Raw genomic sequence first — 22,093 nt, 5'->3', positions numbered from 1 at the left:
GAGCACATTGCAAGAGAGGTAATAGTGGAGTGACTCACGAAATGCGCTCGTTTTGTACCAATACTAATCGCATACGGATCAGACAAACTAGCCCAATTATATGTCTGAGAAATTGTGCGTTGCACGGCGTGCCCGTGTCAATTACTTCAAACAACGATTCGAACACCCAAACTGTAGATGAACTTGCATAAGGAATTAGGCACAAGATTTAATTTCAGTGCTATCTTCCACCCACAAACAGATGGACAGTTTGAGATAACAATTCAGATTCTCGAAGACGTGTTAAAAGTAGTAGAACTAGACAGAAGTGGGAGTGAGGAATCAATGTTACCATTGATTGAGTTTTCCTATAACAATAGTTATCAGGCAAACGTCGATATGGCGTCTTATACGGCATTATGTGGAATAAAATGCAAATCACCATTTTATTGAGATGAAATAGGTGAAAGGATAATTTGAGGGCCAAATATGACTGGCGAAATGATTGAGATAGTTTGTCATATTAAGATAAAGAATAAAAGAAGCACAAGATAGACAGAAATCGTATGCTGATACGCGCCGAACTAAGTTAGATTTTAAAGTAGGAGGCAAAGTCTTCCTAAAAGTATTACCCTCCAAGGGAATAACTAGAATTGACGTAAAAGAAAAGATTACACCACAACTTGTGCGACCATATGAGATTTTAGAAAATAGGCCCAATAGCCTATAGATTGGTGTTACCGCCAAGTTATGAGAATGTCCAATGTTTTTAACATATCCCAACTCAAGAAGTATGTTTTGGATCCAAATGACGTGATCCACCCAAAACGAAATGATCCTTAGCCCAAATTTGAGCTATGAAGAAAAGCCAAAAGTCATCTTGGATCGTTAAGAGCAACCGCTTAGAAACGAGTTCATCACTTTAGTGAAAATCCATGGAGACACCATGGATAAGAAGAAATTACATGAAAGCTTGAAGGTAAGATGCTAGAAAGATATCAGAACTGGTGCGATAATATGCAAATTTCGGGACGAAATTTTTGTTAAGGGGGGTAGTATGTAGTAGCCCGCTATTTTATTTTATGATTAAAATTAGTAAATGCGATATTTAAATTATTGCATCCTCAGTTATTTTTAATCCAGTGATTAATTTCCTATTAACTTAGCCTAGATATTTGAATTTAATGCAATTGCATGTTATGATCGCAATCGAATTATTGAGCCAGTCAATAATTTATAATTTTAGATTTATAACTGACTTAGCAAAGTCACGTTAATTATTTAAGCGAGATGAAACTAGATTTCATTTTTATAATTACTTAATGTAACACCCCGTTTCCTCGAGCTAAGTTTAGAATAATTTTGAACTTAGATTTAAGATAATTCACGCCGAAAAAAGAATTTATTTTTAATTCCAACAAAAATGATTTACAAAAGCATTTGTAAATTTAATCATTTAAATTCTTTTGCATTGCATATTTATGATATTGAGCATTTGAGCATTTTCACGAGCTTTTAATTAGCAAACCCTGAAGTAGTATTACAGTTTCGACAATTTTATACCGAGGGATTTAAATTGTCCAATCATAGCCGCCCACCCTATGTCTCATAGCCGCCCACTCTACAGCCATGGCCACCCCATTCCTCCAATCAAGCCGCCCAAAATGCTCAAATTATGTCACGCTTGGCAGAGGAAATCAAATGCCCAAACTTCTCTGCCAATTCAACTACTTTTTCCTTCATTCACACAATCAAAGTCTATTTCCTACACTCTATTTTCTTTCATTCACACATCTATTTCAGTCACCCCACCCTGTGCATCCCTTTATCTCATCATCCAAAGTCCTCCTTCATCCCACACAACACTCTCTTGCCAAGAATAGCAGAGCAACCAAGCAACGACCATTTCAGATTTTGAGCAGCTCACTCAAACTCAAGGTTTCATCTTTAACTCCCCTGCTTACTTCATTACAAATTATGATTTAGAAACCCAAGCCATTTTATGTATGAAGTTGTTCAGCTGCCCAACAAGAAACTCACGCATTCATACATTCACAAATTTTCATTTGAACAGATTTTATAAAACATGTAATTTTTGTATACATATTCTGTACATACACACATATGTGTATAAGCTAGTATTGAATGATTTTTCATGTTGAGTAAATGAATAAAAAGGGGAGGAAACTTGTCTTGAAGCTTCGATTTTTACTCCTTGTTTCTGAGCTCGAAATTACCTCTGGCTATGTGTGTGAGTAGAGTCGAAAGAGAGGTGGTGGTGGTGGTTCGACACTGCCGGAGACGAGGGAGAACAGAAGGGAAATGGGCGGCGGTGGTGGCAGCTTGGTGGCTGCTACTCGCTGGGAATTTGAGGGCGCCGATGGCGGTGCCATTGGCCAAGGTTGAGCAGAGGAGAGGGATGAGCGTCGGCGGCGGCTCAGCTGCTGCCGATCAGACCCAGGAGAAAGAGAGAGGGAGGCTGTAGCATTGTCGATGGCGACGTTGCTATAGTTGTCGGAGTGCAGAGAGAGGGGCGGTGCGGCTGGTGGCCGTGTCGACGCCCGGAGTTTCAGAGGGCGTTCGGCGGTGGCAGTGGGCTTCGTCTGCTGCTGTTGTTCGCCGCGGGCTCAGAGGTTGTAGACACAGCGGTGGCGACGGCTTCATGGCCGAGCAATCGCCAGGAGTAGAAGGAAAGTAAGAGGGAGCGGCGGCGGCGGCAGCCCCAGGCTGTGCAGTTGCGGACCTTGAAGGGAAAGAGAGAGAGATGGCGGTGGTGGCTGATTTAGGCAGAGAAAGAGGGCGGCGGCCGTGGCACCGCTGCGGTTGCCGGAGAGGGAAGGCGGTGAGTTGAGCAAGGGCTCGGCGAGCCTGAATTTGAGTGAAGGGAATGGAGCTCCGGCGGCGGTGAAACTTCGAGAAGAAAGAGGGGCCGAGGGAGGCGGCTGGTCTTCTCGGTTGATGCGGCGGACTCCGCTGCTTCGCCGGAGAGAGAGAGAGAGCCGCGACGGTGGGTTCCGGCTGGAAAGGGGGCGAATTTTGGTGTCGGTAAGAGAGAGAGAGAGACCGAGAGAAAGCATTTTTTCATGTGTGTGTGTGTGTGTTTTTCGTTTACAGAGAGAGAGAGAGAGTGCAGGTAAGGTTTTGGCTTTGGGCCAATAAGTTGGGCTTATAGTTTGGGCCGTGTTTTTTTTAAAATGGGCTGTATTTTTATCACTTGGGCCGATTTTAATGAGACAGGGCCCTATTACAATTTTATTTAATGGGCTGTCTTGATTAATTTAATTAATTGGGCTACCCTATTTTAATTAATTGAACTATTATTAGTTTGATTAATTTATTTAAAGGATAATTTTCATAATAATATTATATTATTATTATGTGCATATTTTAAGTACTTACTTATTATATGCTAAGCATGATATGAAATTGCATTTAATTTTTGCAATAAGAGTATTTAAGTATTTAATTGGTTTTAATTATAATTCCAATTATTAAAGAAAGATGAGTAAGAATATTGTTGGTGTTCTTAACTCAAGAGAACTGTTTTCAATTATTTATTCATTAAATTTTGAAAACCCGGCTAAGTGAATCATAGAATATTAAGCACTTCACCGTGACTTAAGATTAGATTCAAGGAGACCTATTAAGAATAGATTTCTTGTAGGCTTTGAGCATCAGGAGGATTAGCACTGCTATTCCGATTCAGAAATATGGATAAACGACAGGCTTTGCCTATACAGGTGGGCATTACTTTTACTATACGTATATAGAGATCCCCTGCTTGTCGTAGGCCTCTTATACGAATGAATGCATGAGATGATTTAACTGTTAATTTCAGTTTTATATATCTATCAAACGAGTTTAATGCTACCTTTGAGCAAGTTATTTCATGACAAAATCTTTGAGTTAAAGTTATTTCAAGTATTGTCTTGCCATAAAATGTTTAAATTTTAGTATGATATCTATCTGCTTTGGCTTTGCCAATGATGCAATCGAATTCGGGTCCTGAGCAGTTGATAGCTATCCTGCCAGGACTAGTGTACACCAGTGACCGTGAGTCATCTAGCGGGTTGGCCGGTCAAGTGACCGTGAGAGGTGGCCACCTCTCCGGCACACAGTTCCAGATATGATAGATTACAAGAGAACTTAGACTGCAGTCGAACTTTAAGAATCACAAATGAACTTAGTAAGCTTGGGCCTTTTTAGCGAAAAACTCCCTTGCTGTACTGTTTATGATGGCATGATAATTTACAGTTTTGAAGCATGTATTTTTATACTTAGGCATACGTGCCCACTGAGTACTTTTGTACTCAGCCCTGCATATATTTCTAAATGTGCAGGTTGAGTAGCTGTCGATGGTGATGAAGTGACGACCGGAGTCTTTTGTCTTATCCTTATGTATTAATGAACTCTGGGGATACATGTCTTCATACATGTAATCAGAACCTTATTCCGCTGCGTACTCAGAAGTTTTATGTTATTTTGGCTAAGTCGGAGTTATCCGAACTTACTAGTTATTTGAGTCTATACGACTAAATCTCCGTTATATTATAAATATCCCTTTTGTTAACAATGATGAAATGCGATCCTTCCTTGTTTGATTATCCCCCTTTCTGCCCCGCTTCTAATCTCCCTCCATTAGTCACGGTTTTCCCGGCTTAATTATCCTTAATTAGGGCCGGTCGTGACACTCCGTGCATTTCAAATATATTATTTAGATTGAATTTATTTTAAAAGATTGACGGACATAATTTGAAAAAATAAAAGGCTGCCCCCCCATTATAGACTTTGCCGCACACTTGGCAACATTGAATTCACGGGAGGCAACTTTGTATTTTTCTTAATTATGTTTGTAATTAGTTTAAATAAGTTTAATCGTGGATATAAGTTTTTTCAAGCAATAAAAAATTTAGGTGCTCGATTGAACTTATTTAAACGGTTAACGTACATAATTAGTAAAAATAATAGGCTGCTCCCCGTGATACGACTTTGTCGATCGCTCGGCAACATTGAATTCATAGGCGGCAACCTTGTATTTTTCCTAATTATGTTTATAATTCGTTTAAATAAGTTTAATCATGGATATTGGTTACAATTAATTACTTAGTAATTGATTGTTAATTTATATTTTATTTGTAGGAAATCGAGTACTGTCGACCAATTCCACTACCAACATACAAACTGAGATCAGCACTTACAACAATGACAAAGATTTTGTCAAGCTGATGGATACCTTACGAGATATCGGTGGTGAGGAATTGTTCGATACCTTTAAGCGCACGTACTTCGGGCACCTTGCAAATTGGAAGCTGGGGTTCAAGTGCGGCTTGGCGTTGCATCACGTGGCCTCCCGCCAGATTAGGAGCAACGACAATGACACTCTATGGTTCTTTTTGCGACAACGAATGGTTAGGTATTCCGCAGTTGATTTTGCTTTCGTGATCGGGTTGAATTTCGGGGACTCGACATTCGATCCTTATGCCGAGCACGATGCACGACACGTGAAAGCGTTCCAATATTTTTCCCACTAAATTTTATTTCATTTTCTAAATTTATTTCAGAAAATCATTAACTTCGATTCATAAAAAATATTCAATATGGATGTTAGATTAAAGATTACGAGAAGAACTTTAATTCGATGTAAAAAATTATAAAAAAGGGGGGTAATTACGCCAAAAGCCATGAACTTTGGCCCGATTTCAAGATTTTTCATGAACTTCATTTTTTACCTTTAATTCCCCGAATTTAAACACTTGTTCAATTTTTCCACGCTTTTCATAAATTCCCAAATTGCAAATTGACGTGACACTTTTTAAATTGTCGGAAGAAGAATAAAACGACATCGTTTAGTCATGTATTTCATCTATCTCTCAATCGGAGCAGGCACGGCAGCAGCGACGGTTCAGTCAAGCTCGCTGGAAGTCGACCACAACAACTATGCAAACTTTGCCTCTCTTTCCTGTCAGCCGAGCTCGCCGGAAGTCTAGCAAAGCAGCTACACAGACTTCGTCGCCCTTCCCTGTTCAATCGAGCTCGCCAGAAGCCGAGCACAACAGCAGCGGCGTTTCGCAGCCCAGAGCCAACAGCCCCTTCGTGCCCTTGTCTGTCTCTAACCGCCGGCGATATCCGCGTAGTCCTCGGACTGCCGCTGGAGGAGATCCCGCTGCTCCACTTGAAAAACCTAGCTGAAAATCGAGGACGTGGAAGGGGATCTATCAGATCCTCGGACCGCCGCTGGAGGAGATCCCACAGCTAGGGTTTTAATAAAACCATGCCTTCCGCCATAGCCCTTCGCCACCCTATCATTTGGATCAAGAAACCGCGACGGAAGACAAGGCGTAGCGCTGTTGTCGCCGCCTGCTGCAAATCGGAGCATCTCCGATTTTCTGAATCGCAGCGAAACATAGTTCACCATCTCTGAAATTTATGCAATTGCTCCAGGATTTCTTTTCCATCTCCGATGCGATGAAGGCGAAGTGGTTGATGGCGGCAGCGACGGCGGCGGCGATGGAGGTGAGGTTGACGACTTAGAACATAGGTAGGTGGTGAAGTGGCAGTGGAGCAAAGGTTTGCGGTGATGGTGATGGAAACTCTTTTTTTTTTCCCTCCAAGTGTCAAATTTTGAGTCCAAGTAAGCGCAATGTCAGTCTAATATTACCACATAGATGCCATGTCAGTTGCTGCACACCGGAGGTGAAAAGTATGGAAAAATTGTAAAACCGTTTAAATCAGGCAATTGAAGGTAAAATTGAATTTCATGAAAAGTTTTGAAATCGGGCCAAAGTTCATGGGTTTTAGCACAATTAACCCTAAAAAAAATAAATTTTAAATGAAATTATTACCGTTTAAAGTGTGAAAATTGACGCTTCAAAAAAAGTGTGAAAATTACTTTTTGTTTACACTCATTTATCTATAATGTAGAACTCATACTCTTTTTTTTATTTTATTTTCATTTGTCGGGGATAAAAATAAGTAAATGACATTTTTTTCTTTTAAAAATTATACATGATTGCTTAATTATAATTATTTTATATTTAAATATTTTTAAATTAAAGTAGTTTCTAATGAAATTAAGGAGAATAAAGTTTGTATTAATTTTAATATGAATTTATAAATAAAAAATTAGTTATACATCCTAAAATTATAATTTAAAATATTATATAGATTTATTTAATTTTGTGTACGAATTACTTATTTATTTATACAAATATATTTGTTGTTATATTTTTCTTCTTACATTATTCATATTTTCCTAATTTTTAATTAGTTTTGGGCTATTTAAATATGAACTTTTAATAATAATAAAATTTTAATTTTAAGACCTCCAAATTGTTATACTAAATGGCAATTATTAATTTTGTTTAGTGATGAGATTGACTTAAATTATTTGCTTTACAATCTATAAATTCCATTTATTATTATATGTATTTAATTATTATTATTCAATACTTATTAATAAGTTGATAATATTTTTATTATAAACTATTTTGAATAAAATACTAATATTTATATTAACATATTTTTTTTATTATTAATTGATTTAACTCATAAATAATACTCCCTCCGTCCCTGAAATAAGTTCAACTTTTTCCTTTTTGGGACGTCCCAAATAATTTCACCTTTCTTTCTTTCTATTTTTGAACAACTACCCCACCACTAATAATACTTATTTATTCTTACTTTTCACTTTTTCATCACTCTCAATACCCTTTCACAACTTCTAATAATAATTATAATATTTTTTCTCCACTATTAATACACTTTACAACATTTTCTTAAAACCCGTGCCATCCCCAAAGAGGTACTTATTTCAGGGACGGAGGGAGTAATATTTTATCATTGTACATAATTTAAAATTTTAAAACTAAATAAATGTATCGAAGTCCGTGCATCGCACGAGAGGGCGTACTAGTTTTGTAGTTATAATAAAGTTGAAGGTATATCTGTATCTTTTTTGTTTTACTTTCTTTTTTTTATTTTCTTATTTATTTTTATTTTATTTCTTTCTAAAATTATAAAATTCGGTTAAGTATAAAATATTTAATATGTATATTAAATTAAAGATCATGATAAGAGCTTTAATTTGATATTATATTTTATGTAAATATTTGATTAAAATATAAAAATTATATTATTATTATATTACTATTAAAGATTAAAATTTTAAAAAAATTCTTTATCCTCTTTCAGTTTTCCTGAATAAATATGTGTTTAAATTTTATTATTATTATTATTATTATTATTATTATTATTATTATTATTATTATTATTTTTAATTTCAATTTTTATTATTGTAATTTTTTTTATTTTTTCAATAATTAGTTTAAATACATTCAATTAAAATTAATTTTGTTACGCCGTCTACAAAAAATAATCTCTTTTTGCCATTTTGGGATGTCCACGAAAATCAATCCTTTCCATTTTTGCAAACAAGTCTTTTTTTTGCCATTTTAGGATGTCCACAAAAATCAGTCACTTTCCATTTTTGTAAACAATTTATCACATAGTGGGCACTATTCTCCACTCACAATACAATTAATTATCATTATAAACATTAACTATTTTTATTGTCATTTTAAATGGATCTCTTTCTCCACTCACAATACAATAACTATTTTTATTAAAACTCGTGTCGTTCCACCTTTAGGACTATTTAACATGTATATAAATTAAAGATCATGATAAGAGCTTTAATTTGATATTATATTTTATGTAAATATTTGATTAAAATATAAAAAAATATATTATTAAAGATTAAAATTTTAAAAAAATCTTTATCCTCTTTCATTTTTTCTGAATAAATATGTGTTTATTTTTTTTTTTAATTTCAATTTTTATTATTGTAATTTTTTTTTTCAATATTCAGTTTAAATACATTCAATTAAAATTAATCTTGTTACGCCGTCTACAAAAAATAGTCTCTTTTTGCCATTTTGGAATGTCCACGAAAATCAATCCCTTTCCATTTTTGCGAACAATAGTCTTTTTTTGTCATTTTGGGATGTCCACAAAAATTAGTCCCTTTCCATTTTTGCAAACAATCTATCACATAATGAACCCTATTCTCCACTCACAATACAATTAATTATCATTATAAACGCTATTTTTTTAAATGGATCTCTTTCTCCACTCACAATACAATAACTATTTTTTTTATTAAAATCCGTGTCGTTCGTTCCACCTTTAGGACTATTTTTGATGAACGAAGAGAATATTATATTTATAAATATGATAATTACATTAGTATCAACTTATATAAAAGTATAAAACGTTTTCTTTCATTACACAAGTGCAAATACTACTAGTATGTACGAAATCACGCTAATAATTCCACTCTATGACTGACATTTCCAATTAACACTCAAAATGAGAGCATTTCCAACCACAAGTATTGAGAAATAGAAGGAAGTCCCAACAGATCCTCCTACAATCACTCTCCAAAATTAACTCCCTAACTACTTTGACCGTGTAAATGGCTGGCTTATCGAAAAGTTATCAAGAATTATTCCTGCAAATTTTCGCATTAAGAATTCCTTAAGCTGATTAAGCATTAAGAATTACTTAAAAGTGAAAAAGCCCTTTTATATAGCATTTAATTAATAAGGAAAACCCAAAGGCCAGTGTGAATTGATCATAAATGTTGCATTCCTTCTCACTGCGGTTTTAAGATGTTATTTATCACGACTTTGAAAAAACAATAAGCAAGCAATCAATCTCATTTGGGATTTAACCAATTAAGAAACAAGAATTAATGCTCACTGTATATCAATAATGTTAGACGTATGAAGAAAAAATAGTACAACATTTTTTTCCTAAGAGCCTAACCTTACATCCTGAGTGGCAAGGAGGAATTAAATAACAGAAGGCATGTGGAGGTTGCCTTGGAACAAAACAACAGAAATCAAGATTAGCCTAAACTAGTGAGATCACAAGTATACGAGTTGATTTGTCTTCTTAAATCAAAGATTATCCTAAACTAAAAACCATTAGAAGTGCGCGCATGCTAAAATCAATTATCCTTTTTCCATGGTGAAATCCGCCACAGGGAATTCAGGCAACGGAGGCAAGTTGATTCAAGTCTTATCCACGAAAAAAGCTTAACAAGCTAGGCTAATAATTTATGTGTTACACATTGAAATTAAATGCATCTTACACATTCTATCCATTGTTTCAAGTATGGTATCTAAAAGAACAAGGAATAAATTTAAGATAATTTATATTCGTACGTCAATAGATAGATGGGATAATGACATAATGTTAAAAATGTTCGAGATATAATGGGAAGGCAGCAGGTTTCGAAAGAAGCAGGTTACAGCTGGGATTAAACATGTGATGTATCCGAGGAAGCAGGTTGTTGGTCAGAAATGGAGACCAGTTGATCTTAATGTCTGAGCTGAGCTGTTGAAGGAGATGCACTGCCTCTGCAACTCTAAATTTCACCACAAATTTTAATTTAATCTCAAATATGAGCTATCTTAAGCAAATGGCATATATATACAAACTTGTTAATAAACATTACTACTATCTCGATAAGGTACAATTTGGTGGATATATATTACTCAAGACATAATTAAATTCTTCCGATTCCGATTTCCATGCAACGTCCGAGCATGCAATTTTATGAATCAAGACATTATGGAATGAATAAGCATGCAATTTTATGAATCAAGACATTATGGAATAAAAATAAAATTGTTGGTGTGGAGAATGAAATTGGATAAATTAACCACCAAGAAACGTTGTAACAGACTCACTCCTCCAAAATCAACTGTCTAACTACTTTGACATGTCAATGACCATCTCATCTAAAAGTTGAAGAATATTTTTGCAAATTATCCTCTATCATGATTAAGAATTAATAAATACTAGAAATACTTTTTTTCTTGAAATCAATTAATCTGGCAATTAAACGTGAAAATAACAAGGTGACGCCAGGGATAATAAACAGTGCATTCATTATTCGGTTTTAAAATTTTATACAGTGTTAATACGCATTTAAACAAAAACAGTAAATAAGCAATATTCAAACACATATGGGAATATGGGATTAACCAAGAATGCATACTCATTGTATATGAATAATGTAAAGTTAGGATCAGGATACTTACACTAAGAAAAAAATACAACATTTTTTTCTTCAAGTAAAGAGCCTATTTAACCTAACCTATATCCTAGAATACAAGCAAGTAACTAAAAAACACAAGGCATGAAGAGGTTGCCTTAAATTAAACTAAACAACGTAAAAGTCAAGATCAGCCTAAACTAAAACAATCAAGATTAGCCTAAACTAAAACAATTAGAACTAGCTAGGCAGCGGGCGTGAGTTAATTTCGTCCTTCAATGATCCTTTTCCAGCAAATGTGGATTGGATTTGAGTAATGGAACTTGTTCCGCCAACTTGTTTGGAAGCAAGCAATGTTGAGTGGAGTATAGCTTTTCTTGAATCAAAGGAGATTCTAGAAGATTCTGGAGCTCTTCTTCACCTTCGAATGGTACCTCCTGCAATTGTTGATGATGATTAATGTATAATTAATTCAATGAAAAAATGATTAGTTAGTTAGTTAAGTACCTGATGATGCGAACCAAGGAATTCAAGGAGAGCAACTTGCGCCTGCAAGAACTTGAGGTAGTTGTAGGCGGATTGCAGCATCTCCGCCGTGTTCATCCTCTGCCCGCCGGGAACCAGCTTCCCGAGCTCCTGCGTCTTCATTGTGATCTTCCGCCGCCTCTGCCTGGCTGCGATGCTCTGCGCGGATAAGCTCGTTTCGTTCTTGGCGCTCTCACAGATCCTCGTACTGAAATCCGCGGCAGGGAACTGAGGCAACGGCGGCGGCAAGACAAATTCCGGCAGCGAGTAATCGTAGAGCTTGTGGCGTTTGGGGAAGTGGAACAAGGGCGCCTGGAATTGTTGTTGTTGGTGCGGCAAAAGAAAGGGTGGGGGTTGGGTTGCAGTTGTGAGATTATCCAAATCCAAGGGAAGTCCATTAGCATGATAAGTGAGGTCGTCGCAGAGAAGAGAGTTGCAGAAGGAGTCGGCGAAATAGTTGTCCGGGTTCAACAGAGATTGGAGCTCTGGATCATCGCCGGAGTAGTCTGGCTGCTGAAAAGAGGTCCAGTTGGAGTAGTAGCTCAACGCCATTGATGAAGAAGGGATTACCTGTGAAATCCATATCTCAAGTGTTAGAACATGATGATGACAGAGGTTAACCTAGTACGTATGAAGCATAAGCATTGAGGACAGAGAATTGAAGTTAGAGAAGATGATGAAAGAGACAAAGCGTACCTGAAGAAAGATTGTGTCTTTTAACTACTAGCCTTGAATGTGATGAACGTGGGAGTGGAGGTTATTCTTGAATGAGATTTATAACTGGTAATTAACCACCCTCCTCATAATTAGGGACATATAATGGGCTATTAGGGCTACTAAATTAACCGTTATTTTACATCTCCTTGTTGCTTATTTTTTTGTTTTTCTTAAAGCCCGCAATTTTGGGTTTATTTTGGTTTTTCCAATAAGGAGTAGAGACCGGAGCAGCAGAGCTCAATGGTCAGAGCAGTTGACATGTTTAGATTGATGCATCGAGAGAGGATCATAGATTGTGTCTCGCTTTCAAGTGTGTTGAGTGTTTGTTCCAAATGTGAATTCGGTGATGGCAATGAGGGGAAAAGGCATGTGATGCACGGGGAACAGATACATGGACTACTTGTTAAAGTTGGTTTTTTGGGAGATCTGCACGTAAACAATTCGTTGCTTAACATGTACGCGAAGCTTGGGTGTATGGAGTGTGCAGAGACATTGTTCAACAGTATGTCAAAAGTCAGTGTTGTTTCATGGAATATTATGATCGCGGGATATGCCAAGCAATATGATTTGCAGAGGGCTATCGAGTGCATGGAGAAAATGCAGAGTTGTGGGTTTGAACCTGATGAGGTAACTTGTGTCAATATGCTTGAGAAGTGGTGAGGTTGAAACTGGGCTAAACATATTCAATAATATGTCTGCGCCAAGTTTGGCCTCGTGGAACGCAATTCTATCAGGCTATTCTCAGAACGAAAACCACAGGGAGGCGGTGATGCTTTTCAGAGAGATGCAGTTCAGAAGAGTGAGGCCTGATCGAACTACTTTTGCTATAGTTCTCAGTTCTTGTGCTGCCTTGTGGAAAGCTGAGCTTTCGACGGACTTGTATGTTACCAGTGGACTCATTGCTGTTTACTCAAAATGTAGTAAAATAGAAGTGGCAAAAGTTATCTTCAACATGGCTCCCAAATATGATATAGTATGCTGGAATTCTGTGTTGGCAGGTTTATCCCTTAATTCAATGGATGCAGAAGGTTTTAACTTTTTCAGGCGAATGCTAGGTGAAGGGATGTTGCCGACTGAATTTTCTTATGCTAGTGTCCTGAATTGTTGCTCGTCTCTGTCATCTCTCTCACAAGGGAGACAGATTCACGGTCTAATAGTGAAAGAAGGACATGCTGATAATGTTTATGTCGGAACTGCTCTGGTTGATATGTACAGCAAGTGTGGCGACGTGGATGGTTCTTTGATATGATGCCACGTAAAGATTTAGTTACCTGGAATGAGATGATACATGGTTATGCTCAAAATGGGCGCGGAGAAGATGCTGTTGATTTGTTTGGGAACATGATGGAAGCTAGTATTGAACCTGATCACATAACCGCCTGCAGTCATTCTGGATTAGTAGATACTGGTTTGAAGCTGTTCAAATCAATGCAACAAGAATATGATGTAAAGCCACTTAGTGATCACTATACTTGCATAGTCGACACCCTGGGGCGTGCTGGCCGGTTCAATGAAGTTGAAGAAATCATAGAAAAAATGCCGTGCAGAGATGATCCTATTGTTTGGGAGGTTTTGCTCAGCTCTTGTAGGGTTCATGCCAATATAAACTTGGCAAGAAGGGCTGCGGACGAGCTTTTCCGGTTGGACACCGGTAATTCTGCCCCTTACTCCCTCCTAGCCAATATGTATTCGTCATTAGATAGATGGGATGATGTTAAAGATGTTCGAGATCATATAATGGGAAGGCAGCAGGTTTCGAAAGAAGCAGGTTACAGCTGGGTTTGAAACATGTGATATATCCGAGGAAGCAGGTTGTGGTCAGAAATGGAGACCTGACCACAGCTGAGCTGTTGAAGGAGATGCACTGCCTCTAAATTTCACCTGCAGCTTGCAAGATCAACACTGAATGCAAAAGGTATTAAAATCATTTATTCTTCATCCATTTTCAGCTCCTGCTAAATTCTTGATTTTTGGTTTTGCAGGCTCCACTGAGATCAGATTACAGTTTTCTTCTATATAGTTGGTAAGTTTAGTGGTAACTACACAAGTTGGCCAAACTGAAATTACGACACTAAAATTTTGGAAATTCAAGCCACTGTCTATTTAATCGCTCATTATTTAATTTTAATGAGTAATTTATTTAATCTCAAATATGAGCTATCTTAAGCAAATGGCATATACAAACTTGTTAATAACCATTACTACTATCTCGATAAGGTACAATTTGGTGGATATATATATTACTTAAGACTTAATTTAACTCCTCCGATTCCGATTTCCATGCAACAACGGAGCACTATTCTCCACTCACAATACAAAAAATAATCTCTTTTTGCCATTTTGGGATGTCCACGAAAATCTATCTTTTCCATTTTTGCAAACAAGTCTTTTTTTGCCATTTTGGGATGTCCACAAAAATCAGTCCCTTTCCATTTTTGTAAACAATTTATCACATAGTGGGCACTATTCTCCACTCACAATACAATTAATTATCATTATAAACATTAACTATTTTTATTGTCATTTTAAATGGATCTCTTTCTCCACTCACAATACAATAACTATTTTTATTAAAATTCGTGTCGTTCCACCTTTAGGACTATTTAACATGTATATAAATTAAAGATCATGATAAGAGCTTTAATTTGATATTATATTTTATGTAAATATTTGATTAAAATATAAAAAAAATATTATTAAAGATTAAAATTAAAAAAAAAATCTTTACCCTCTTTCATTTTTTCTGAATAAATATGTGTTTAAATTTATTTATTTTTCTTTTTTTTTTATTTCAATTTTTATTATTGTAATTTTTTTTTTCAATATTCAGTTTAAATACATTCAATTAAAATTAATCTTGTTACGCCGTCTACAAAAAATAGTCCCGTTTTGCCATTTTGAAATGTCCACGAAAATCAATCCCTTTCCATTTTTGCAAACAATAGTCTTTTTTTGTCATTTTGGGATGTCCACAAAAATCAGTCCCTTTCCATTTTTGCAAACAATCTATCACATAATGAACCTTATTCTCCACTCACAATACAATTAATTATCATTATAAACGCTATTTTTTTAAATGGATCTCTTTCTCCACTCACAATACAATAACTATTTTTTTTTATTAAAACCCGTGTCGTTCGTTCCACCTTTAGGACTATTTTTGATGAACGGAGAGAATATTATATTTATAAATATGATAATTACATTAGTATCAACTTATATAAAAGTATAAAAACGTTTTCTTTCATTACACAAGTGCAAATACTACTAGTATGTACGAAATCACGCTAATAATTCCACTCTATGACTGACATTTCCAACTAACACTCAAAATGAGAGCATTTCCAACCACAAGTCTTGAGAAATAGAAGGAAGTTCCATTAATTAGATGAGAAATTGAGAAACACTGGCAAAAGCCACAAGGATTCACAACAGCATATTTCGCCTACTGATTTACAAAAAAAAAATTCATATTCATTCCTCCAAACTCAACTGAATCCAGTCACCTCCAACTCTACTGCAATTGCTTCAAAAATGCATCCAATATAAGAAAGTTTAGAATATAAAGTTACAATCCATTTGAATCACCATGGCTTCTTTAGCTAGCTCAAGGCCTTCCCCAACTTCATCAACCCTCCGACGCCGCATCATCACAGTATGCTTTCAAACTCACAGCAGGACAGGGACCAAAACTTTGAGCTTCCGATTGCAAAGGCGAAAATCGTTGCTTACAAAGCTTCATCGCTTTCTGTCTTCGACATATATCTTTGTGATGTGTTCTTCGCCAAGCTCATCACAATAAGGCTTAACGAATCTGTCAAAAAATCTATCCTCCGTTAATATAGCAACAGTTGAAAGTGCTGGCCACTTTTCAATCAGACTCCTACTTTCCAAGAGTCGAAGTATTTGCAGACGCGGCTCAAGCCTCTTCTTCATACTGCACATGAGTGCTACTGGACAAGTGACAATGCTTGATACATCGTACTTACCGGTAGCAAGCAGAAGCTCTGTGACATTCTTCATTTTCTTCCCAGATTGTGAAAAAACCAATGGTTGCTTCCTAAATATTGTGAGTATATCATCATCAGAAAGTCCCAAATCGCGGAGCGTTTGCACCTTGACTTGCCACATCCCTTCACTCATATAAGTGAAAAGATTCACAGCTTGGATAAAAACGCCTGAAGTCCAAGGGACCCCAAATTCTATGGCCCTGACTACAGATTTCCGCATAATATCCGGCTTGACCAAGAAACATCTCGGGCGAAGATGAAGAAAATGAAGGATACGCTTCATTGGTATGCTACAGCTCTTCAAGATTTCCATATTTGGCATTAAGGTTTTCTCCAAATCGACTAACAGAAACCAGCTGCATCGTTTCAAAAGTCTGGCCAGATCATGATCGGATCCCAGCAAGCACTTTAGCGTCGATAATTTGGGAATGATCCTATTCTCATAACTTGAATGTAAAATAACCGGATTTTCGGATACTACCTTGGCAATCTCCATGGGGGAAAGGCCTACATTTTGGAATACATTGAATTTGAAATTCATGCTCTCGATAGTAAACCCTAGAATTCGAGAATGATTAAATGTGACGACTTTCTGCAGCTGAGTAGCCGTAAAGCTGTTCTCTTTGAGGAATGACACTACTGAATCAGCTCTTATGGGGCTACTAGATTTAGGTAAACACGATGAAGCTAGTGAAGCTAAATCAGGAGGAAATTGGTGTTTGTTGAGCAATAGATCGTAGATTTCAGGGTTAGGGATTAGTTTTTTCACCGTCCAAGTGGAGAAGAAATGGAATGACGGGAATAAATGAGCATTGGAGTTGCAGAGAAATGAATTAGGGTTTATACATAAACAGGAGAGATTCCTGCGTGCAATTGCAATCATGTTTGATAGAAATACAAGTTGTGTTGGGAAATGATAAACGACTTGCCTGCAAATGGACGTATTCAAAGCTTCTGCTTCTGGATTGAGGGTTTCTGAAGCAGCGGCGTCGCCATAGCCAAATAGTCTCAGTTTTCTCCCGAAGCTCCACTTTTTATTTTTTATTTTTGTTGACAACTTCAACTAGTTCGTGTATTGGGCCTTTTGGTACAAGAACTAAGCCCAAGAGTAAGTATTGGGCCTCACATTTCTGTTTTGGGCTGGATTGAGCTGAGCTATTTTGTACTCTCTATGCCCTTCATAAATATTTCATTTGGCCAAAAAACATGAGTTTCAAGAAATATTTGATAAATCTATTACTCCCTTCGTCCCATTTTTTTGGACCCGATTATTAAAAAGAGTTAAATTATTGTTGTAAAAATGTGTAAAGGTTTGGGGCCGGAAAGAGTACTTTTTTAAGTGTAATGTTTTTAATTGTAATTATTTTAAGACAAAAAGCCTTTAATCTTACACCTATATTATCAATTATGTATATTGTACATAACTGAAAATTATTGTTATTGATAGGGGCACCTTCGACGGACAGCTAGTACTGGAGCTTTGATGAAAAAAGAACATACACGGTTAAGACGACACATGAACTTGCTAGATTTGCAGTTAATTTAATTATTTGAAGTTCGATTTTTCGATTGACTTTTTCATGTTGTTCAATTAGATTTGAATATATAATGCACTTTTTTCGCCCAAAAAAAGAAAGAAAGTAAAATTTATAATTTATTTGAAAAATTAGAAACGTGTAAAAGTTCTTACTCTAATGTAAAGTCTACCATAAAACCGAGTAAGAAAGAAATGTGGAGGTTATGGTCTCCCATTTATATCTACTCCCTCCGTCCCGCCCAAGATGCTACATATTCCTTTTCGGACCGTCCCAACGAAGATGCTACATTTCTATATTTGGGAAAATAAGGAATTTTAAACACTTAATTAACACTAATTAAATATTTCTTTATTACATTCTCTCTCCTACTTTATCACTTTATTACCTTCTCTTTCTTACTTTATCACTTTATTACTTTCTCTCTCCTACTTTATCACTTTATTATTACACACTTAAAACATTAATCTACAACTCCTTAAATCCCGTGCCGAAAAGTAAATGTAGCGTCTTGGCCGGGACGGAGGGAGTATATATTATATAAAAGATGAGTTTTTTTACCTCCAATTTTTCTCTCTTCTCATAATTTTTTCCCTCCAAATTTTATATCTTTTTTTTTCTTTTTTCTATTTTAATTATTTTTGAAAAATTATTAATTTTGATTTATAAAAGAAATATTCAATATGAATGTTAAAGTAAAGATTATGAAAAGATTTTTAAGCTGATGTAAAAATTATAAAAAATAAGTAAATAAAAAGTTAGTTATGTATCTTAATATTAAAATTAAAATATTATATTGATTTATTTAATTATGTGTACAAATTATTTATTTATTTATATAGACATATTTATTGTTATATTTTCTTTTTTATATTATTTGTATTTTTCCTAATTTTTTAATTAATTTTGGACAATTTAAATATGAACTTTTAATAATAATAATAATAATAATAATAATAATAATAATAATAATAATAATAATAATAATACAATTTAGACTCTTAAGAGCCCAAAATTGTTATATTAAATTATAGCGATTAATTTTGTTATATTGATGGTTTAGAGTTATTTGTTTAATCAATGAGATTGACTTAAATTATTTGCTTTGATCCTCAAAAAAAAAAATTCTTTGCAATCTATAAATTTAATAATTATTATACGTATTCAATTAGTATAAAATACTCATTGAATTTAATATTATAGTCATTAAGTTGATAACATTGTTATTAATATTTAAATTAACATAATTTTTTTTATTACCAATTAATTTAACTCATAAATCATAATTTTTTATTATTATATAATTTAAAAATAAATAAATATATCATGGCTCGTGCATCGCGCGGGAGGGTGTACTAGTTTGTAGGAATACATACTTTTATAATAATAATAATAATAATAATAATAATAATAATAACAATAATAATAGATATTTGATTATGTGTTCGATTACGTCTATAATAGTATTTTGTACTACAACTTTTCCTTTGTATTAATTTACTCCGCTTGATTATTTTCTATGTGATCTCAATTAATTGGAGTTATAAATAGGGCTGGTAATCGGTCCGGTTCGGTTATAACCGAACCGGTTTACCGGTTAACCGGAACCGAATAAGGGCCTATGTGATAACCGAAAATCGAACCGATGTATGGTTCGGTTAACCGATTAACCGGTTAAAACATGGCGTATCAGATCTGGAAGGGAATGGTGGCGACGTGAAGATGATTTCAGAGGCGGCGCTGATTAAATTGAGAGAGAGAAGAGAGTCCGATGAGAAGGGGTCGACGCCGGAAGTCAGTAAGCAACAACCTCGTCGGATTTTGAGAGCCGTCGGCGGCGACGTGGTTTCTTCCAGATTTGTTGTCCTCGGCGTCGGATCTGGCGATCTCGAACGGCGTCGGGGCTGGAAGAGGGCGCTGGCGTAGGGAGTGGAGCAGCAGCTGTCCAATTGTCGACGGCGGAGGAGTTTTGAGAGTCTGAGGGGAAGGGGGCGAAAGGGACGAAGTGAGGAAGAGGGGTAGGTCGGTGAGTTAAAGGTGGGCGTGGAGACGTGGAGTAGCATCTTTCTAATCTATATCTATATATTATATAAAGAAGCAGTTTAACGGCATCCAATTTACCGTCATTTTTCTAACAGAATCTTTTTAAATATTAACGACAGTTAATTGAGGTTATATGTTGATATCTATATACCTATATATCACACGTTCTCTCCCAATAACAATATCTCTCCCACGTTCTCTCCCCCAATAACAAATTTCTCTCTTTCAGTCCAACATGGTTTTCTCGCAACAACAATTATATCTCTCACACGCCCAATACGGTTCTCTCGCAATATCTATGAAGCAACAATGAATTCTCAAAAATTAATGCAATTTTCTCAAACTACTCTCCATCCATTTATGCACAAGGATGCGGTTGTTTTCGATTATTGAAGCACATGGAAGAGGCAAGGGCATATGACAAGAATGATGGAAAACATGCATTCAATGTTTAATGATCAAGAGATGAAGAACATGTGACCAGATTTGAGAGCGACAACATGAACGACACATTTGGTGATGATCAAGACGTCAAACTGTCGAGGAAGAAGAAATCTACCGGTTAAATTATTTCTCGTCTGTCTTTCTATACTCTTCGACTTTGAATCGAAAGTAAGGAAAGCGTGCACACTATTCAGTCACATGCGGGCCATAAAAGATTTGATCTTTTTTGCAGGCCCTGGATGCAATTCGTTGCCCCATCGTCTTTCTATTCCCGTAGCACACCCTCCTCATCTCTCCAATTTTGAAATCACGAAAATGCGTGGCTACATCTGAAATTAAGCCTCTATCTTAAAGTTGATAGGTGTTGCTCCAATTTCAAGCGACCAATCGGCTGTTTCCAGCAATTGAATGGGGGAAAGTTTGGGCTCGCTTCAGGGATTGTAAATTCGATGACAAAAGATGGAGAAATTTTGAGGCGTGGAGTATATATCCTCAAGAAATTGAAAGTGGTAATTATGTTTTATCTCTTGCCTATTTTATTTACATATATTTGATGACTTTGTTCCATATCATGACTTTTTATTGAATATTCTTCACTGTATACTTTTGCGGCAAGCGGTTGGAATTAACAAGGATGAAAGTGGTACAGTTATGGATCATTTTATTTTTTCTTCTCTTTTTTCGGAATTTGAATAAAGTGGGAGTAGTGTTGCCGATAAGAGTGGTATTACTCTATACCTGAAAAAACTTGGAACTGTTATTTTGTTATTGAAACTCTTCTATTTAGGCCTCCACAAGTGCTTTAATGTTTGGTTTCATTACCGATATATGTGGATTGTATTTTGAATACTGGGATCGAGAAGTATGTCTAGCTAGAATGATTTTTTGGAAAAATACATGTAATTTAGAATATATGAGTATATGTTGATGATGTTATTAGGATATGATTATTATTTTATGGTTTGCGTATTTCTTTCTCCGAATTGTTATTGATATTGTTATTCATATCGCCAAATATGATTTTGTATCTTTCTTTTGGTATGTTATTCTAGATTTGGATGTAAAGCTATGGTTGTAAACACAAATTTTTGTATTTCAATTTGATAAAATACAAAATGCGTTACAAAGATAATTTGATAGATTTGAAGATAGATTTATGCGAGTTGCAATCTCTAGTTAATCCTCTGATTCTTCTCTTCCATTTGATTCTTGAACAAGCTCGAAGATTATTGAAATACTTGATTTGATGACGCCAATCCAAGGGACTTAAGTCATGATTTTGGATTGAACGTTGAACTTGATTTGATTTGAGAAGAACGTCCTTAGAATTTTGTAAGAACGCCTTGAAGCTTTGGGACTTGGTTGATTTGATTTGAGGAAGATCGTTCTTGGAATTTGTAAGAACGCCTTGAAGCTTTGGGATTTGGTTGATTTGATTTGAGGAAGATCGTTCTTGGAATTTGTAAGAACGCCTTGATCACTTGAAGATTTGAAGAAATACTTGAAGATTTGAAGATACTTGAATACTTGAAGATTTGAATGCTCAAATACTTGAAGATTCGAAGAAGACTTGAACGCTTGAAGATTTCGAAGGATACTTGAAGATTTGAATGCTCAAATACTTGAAGATTCGAAGAAGACTTGAACGCTAGATAGAATTCTTCAAGATACTTGAATACTTGGAAGAATACTTGAACTCTCCAATTCTTCGCCTCTTTCAACTTGCGATACTAGAGAGAATTCTTTATACTCTTCGATCTTCCGTTCCTTCACGTCCT

The 22,093-nt window shown here is 35.6% G+C and overlaps 2 protein-coding genes, 2 long non-coding RNA genes and 1 pseudogene across 4 annotated transcripts; 3 read left to right on the top strand and 2 right to left on the bottom strand.

The window, feature by feature from the left end:
* Window positions 1-1,851: 1,851 nt before the first annotated feature.
* Window positions 1,852-4,549, top strand: LOC131012560 (uncharacterized). Its single transcript, XR_009097384.1, has 3 exons — window positions 1,852-1,917; window positions 3,644-3,719; window positions 4,320-4,549. It is a non-coding gene; the product is annotated as an uncharacterized LOC131012560 (long non-coding RNA).
* A 6,588-nt stretch (window positions 4,550-11,137) lies between these two features.
* LOC131012558 (transcription factor bHLH52-like) lies at window positions 11,138-12,179 on the bottom strand. Its single transcript, XM_057940544.1, has 2 exons — window positions 11,549-12,179; window positions 11,138-11,478 (listed from the first exon to the last, which is right to left on the bottom strand). Exons 1-2 carry the CDS (start codon window positions 12,116-12,118, stop codon window positions 11,317-11,319), a joined length of 732 nt encoding a protein of 243 aa, XP_057796527.1. The 5' UTR covers window positions 12,119-12,179; the 3' UTR covers window positions 11,138-11,316.
* A 344-nt stretch (window positions 12,180-12,523) lies between these two features.
* Window positions 12,524-14,397, top strand: LOC131007581 (pentatricopeptide repeat-containing protein At4g20770-like; annotated as a pseudogene).
* Window positions 14,398-15,638: 1,241 nt separating this feature from the next.
* LOC131012554 (uncharacterized) lies at window positions 15,639-17,342 on the bottom strand. The gene has a single exon (XM_057940542.1). It carries the CDS (start codon window positions 17,174-17,176, stop codon window positions 16,022-16,024), a length of 1,155 nt encoding a protein of 384 aa, XP_057796525.1. The 5' UTR covers window positions 17,177-17,342; the 3' UTR covers window positions 15,639-16,021.
* A 2,697-nt stretch (window positions 17,343-20,039) lies between these two features.
* On the top strand, window positions 20,040-21,389 carry LOC131012556 (uncharacterized). The gene is made up of 3 exons (XR_009097381.1): window positions 20,040-20,432; window positions 20,548-20,824; window positions 21,368-21,389. It is a non-coding gene; the product is annotated as an uncharacterized LOC131012556 (long non-coding RNA).
* Window positions 21,390-22,093: the final 704 nt, after the last annotated feature.

Source organism: Salvia miltiorrhiza, chromosome 2, assembly GCF_028751815.1.
Source record: "Salvia miltiorrhiza cultivar Shanhuang (shh) chromosome 2, IMPLAD_Smil_shh, whole genome shotgun sequence".
NCBI lineage: Eukaryota > Viridiplantae > Streptophyta > Magnoliopsida > Lamiales > Lamiaceae > Salvia > Salvia miltiorrhiza.
This window is presented reverse-complemented; position numbering and strand designations above follow the sequence as displayed.

What these genes read in the sequence shown, in the direction of transcription:
- LOC131012558 (XM_057940544.1), bottom strand. Translation starts at nt 12,118, where the DNA reads ATGGCGTTGAGCTACTACTCCAACTGGACCTCTTTTCAGCAGCCAGAC. An exon ending in TCCTTGGTTCGCATCATCAG is followed by an intron (nt 11,479 to 11,548) that starts GTACTTAACTAA and finishes CAACAATTGCAG; the next exon opens with GAGGTACCATTCGAAGGTGA.
- LOC131012554 (XM_057940542.1), bottom strand. Translation starts at nt 17,176, where the DNA reads ATGATTGCAATTGCACGCAGGAATCTCTCCTGTTTATGTATAAACCCT.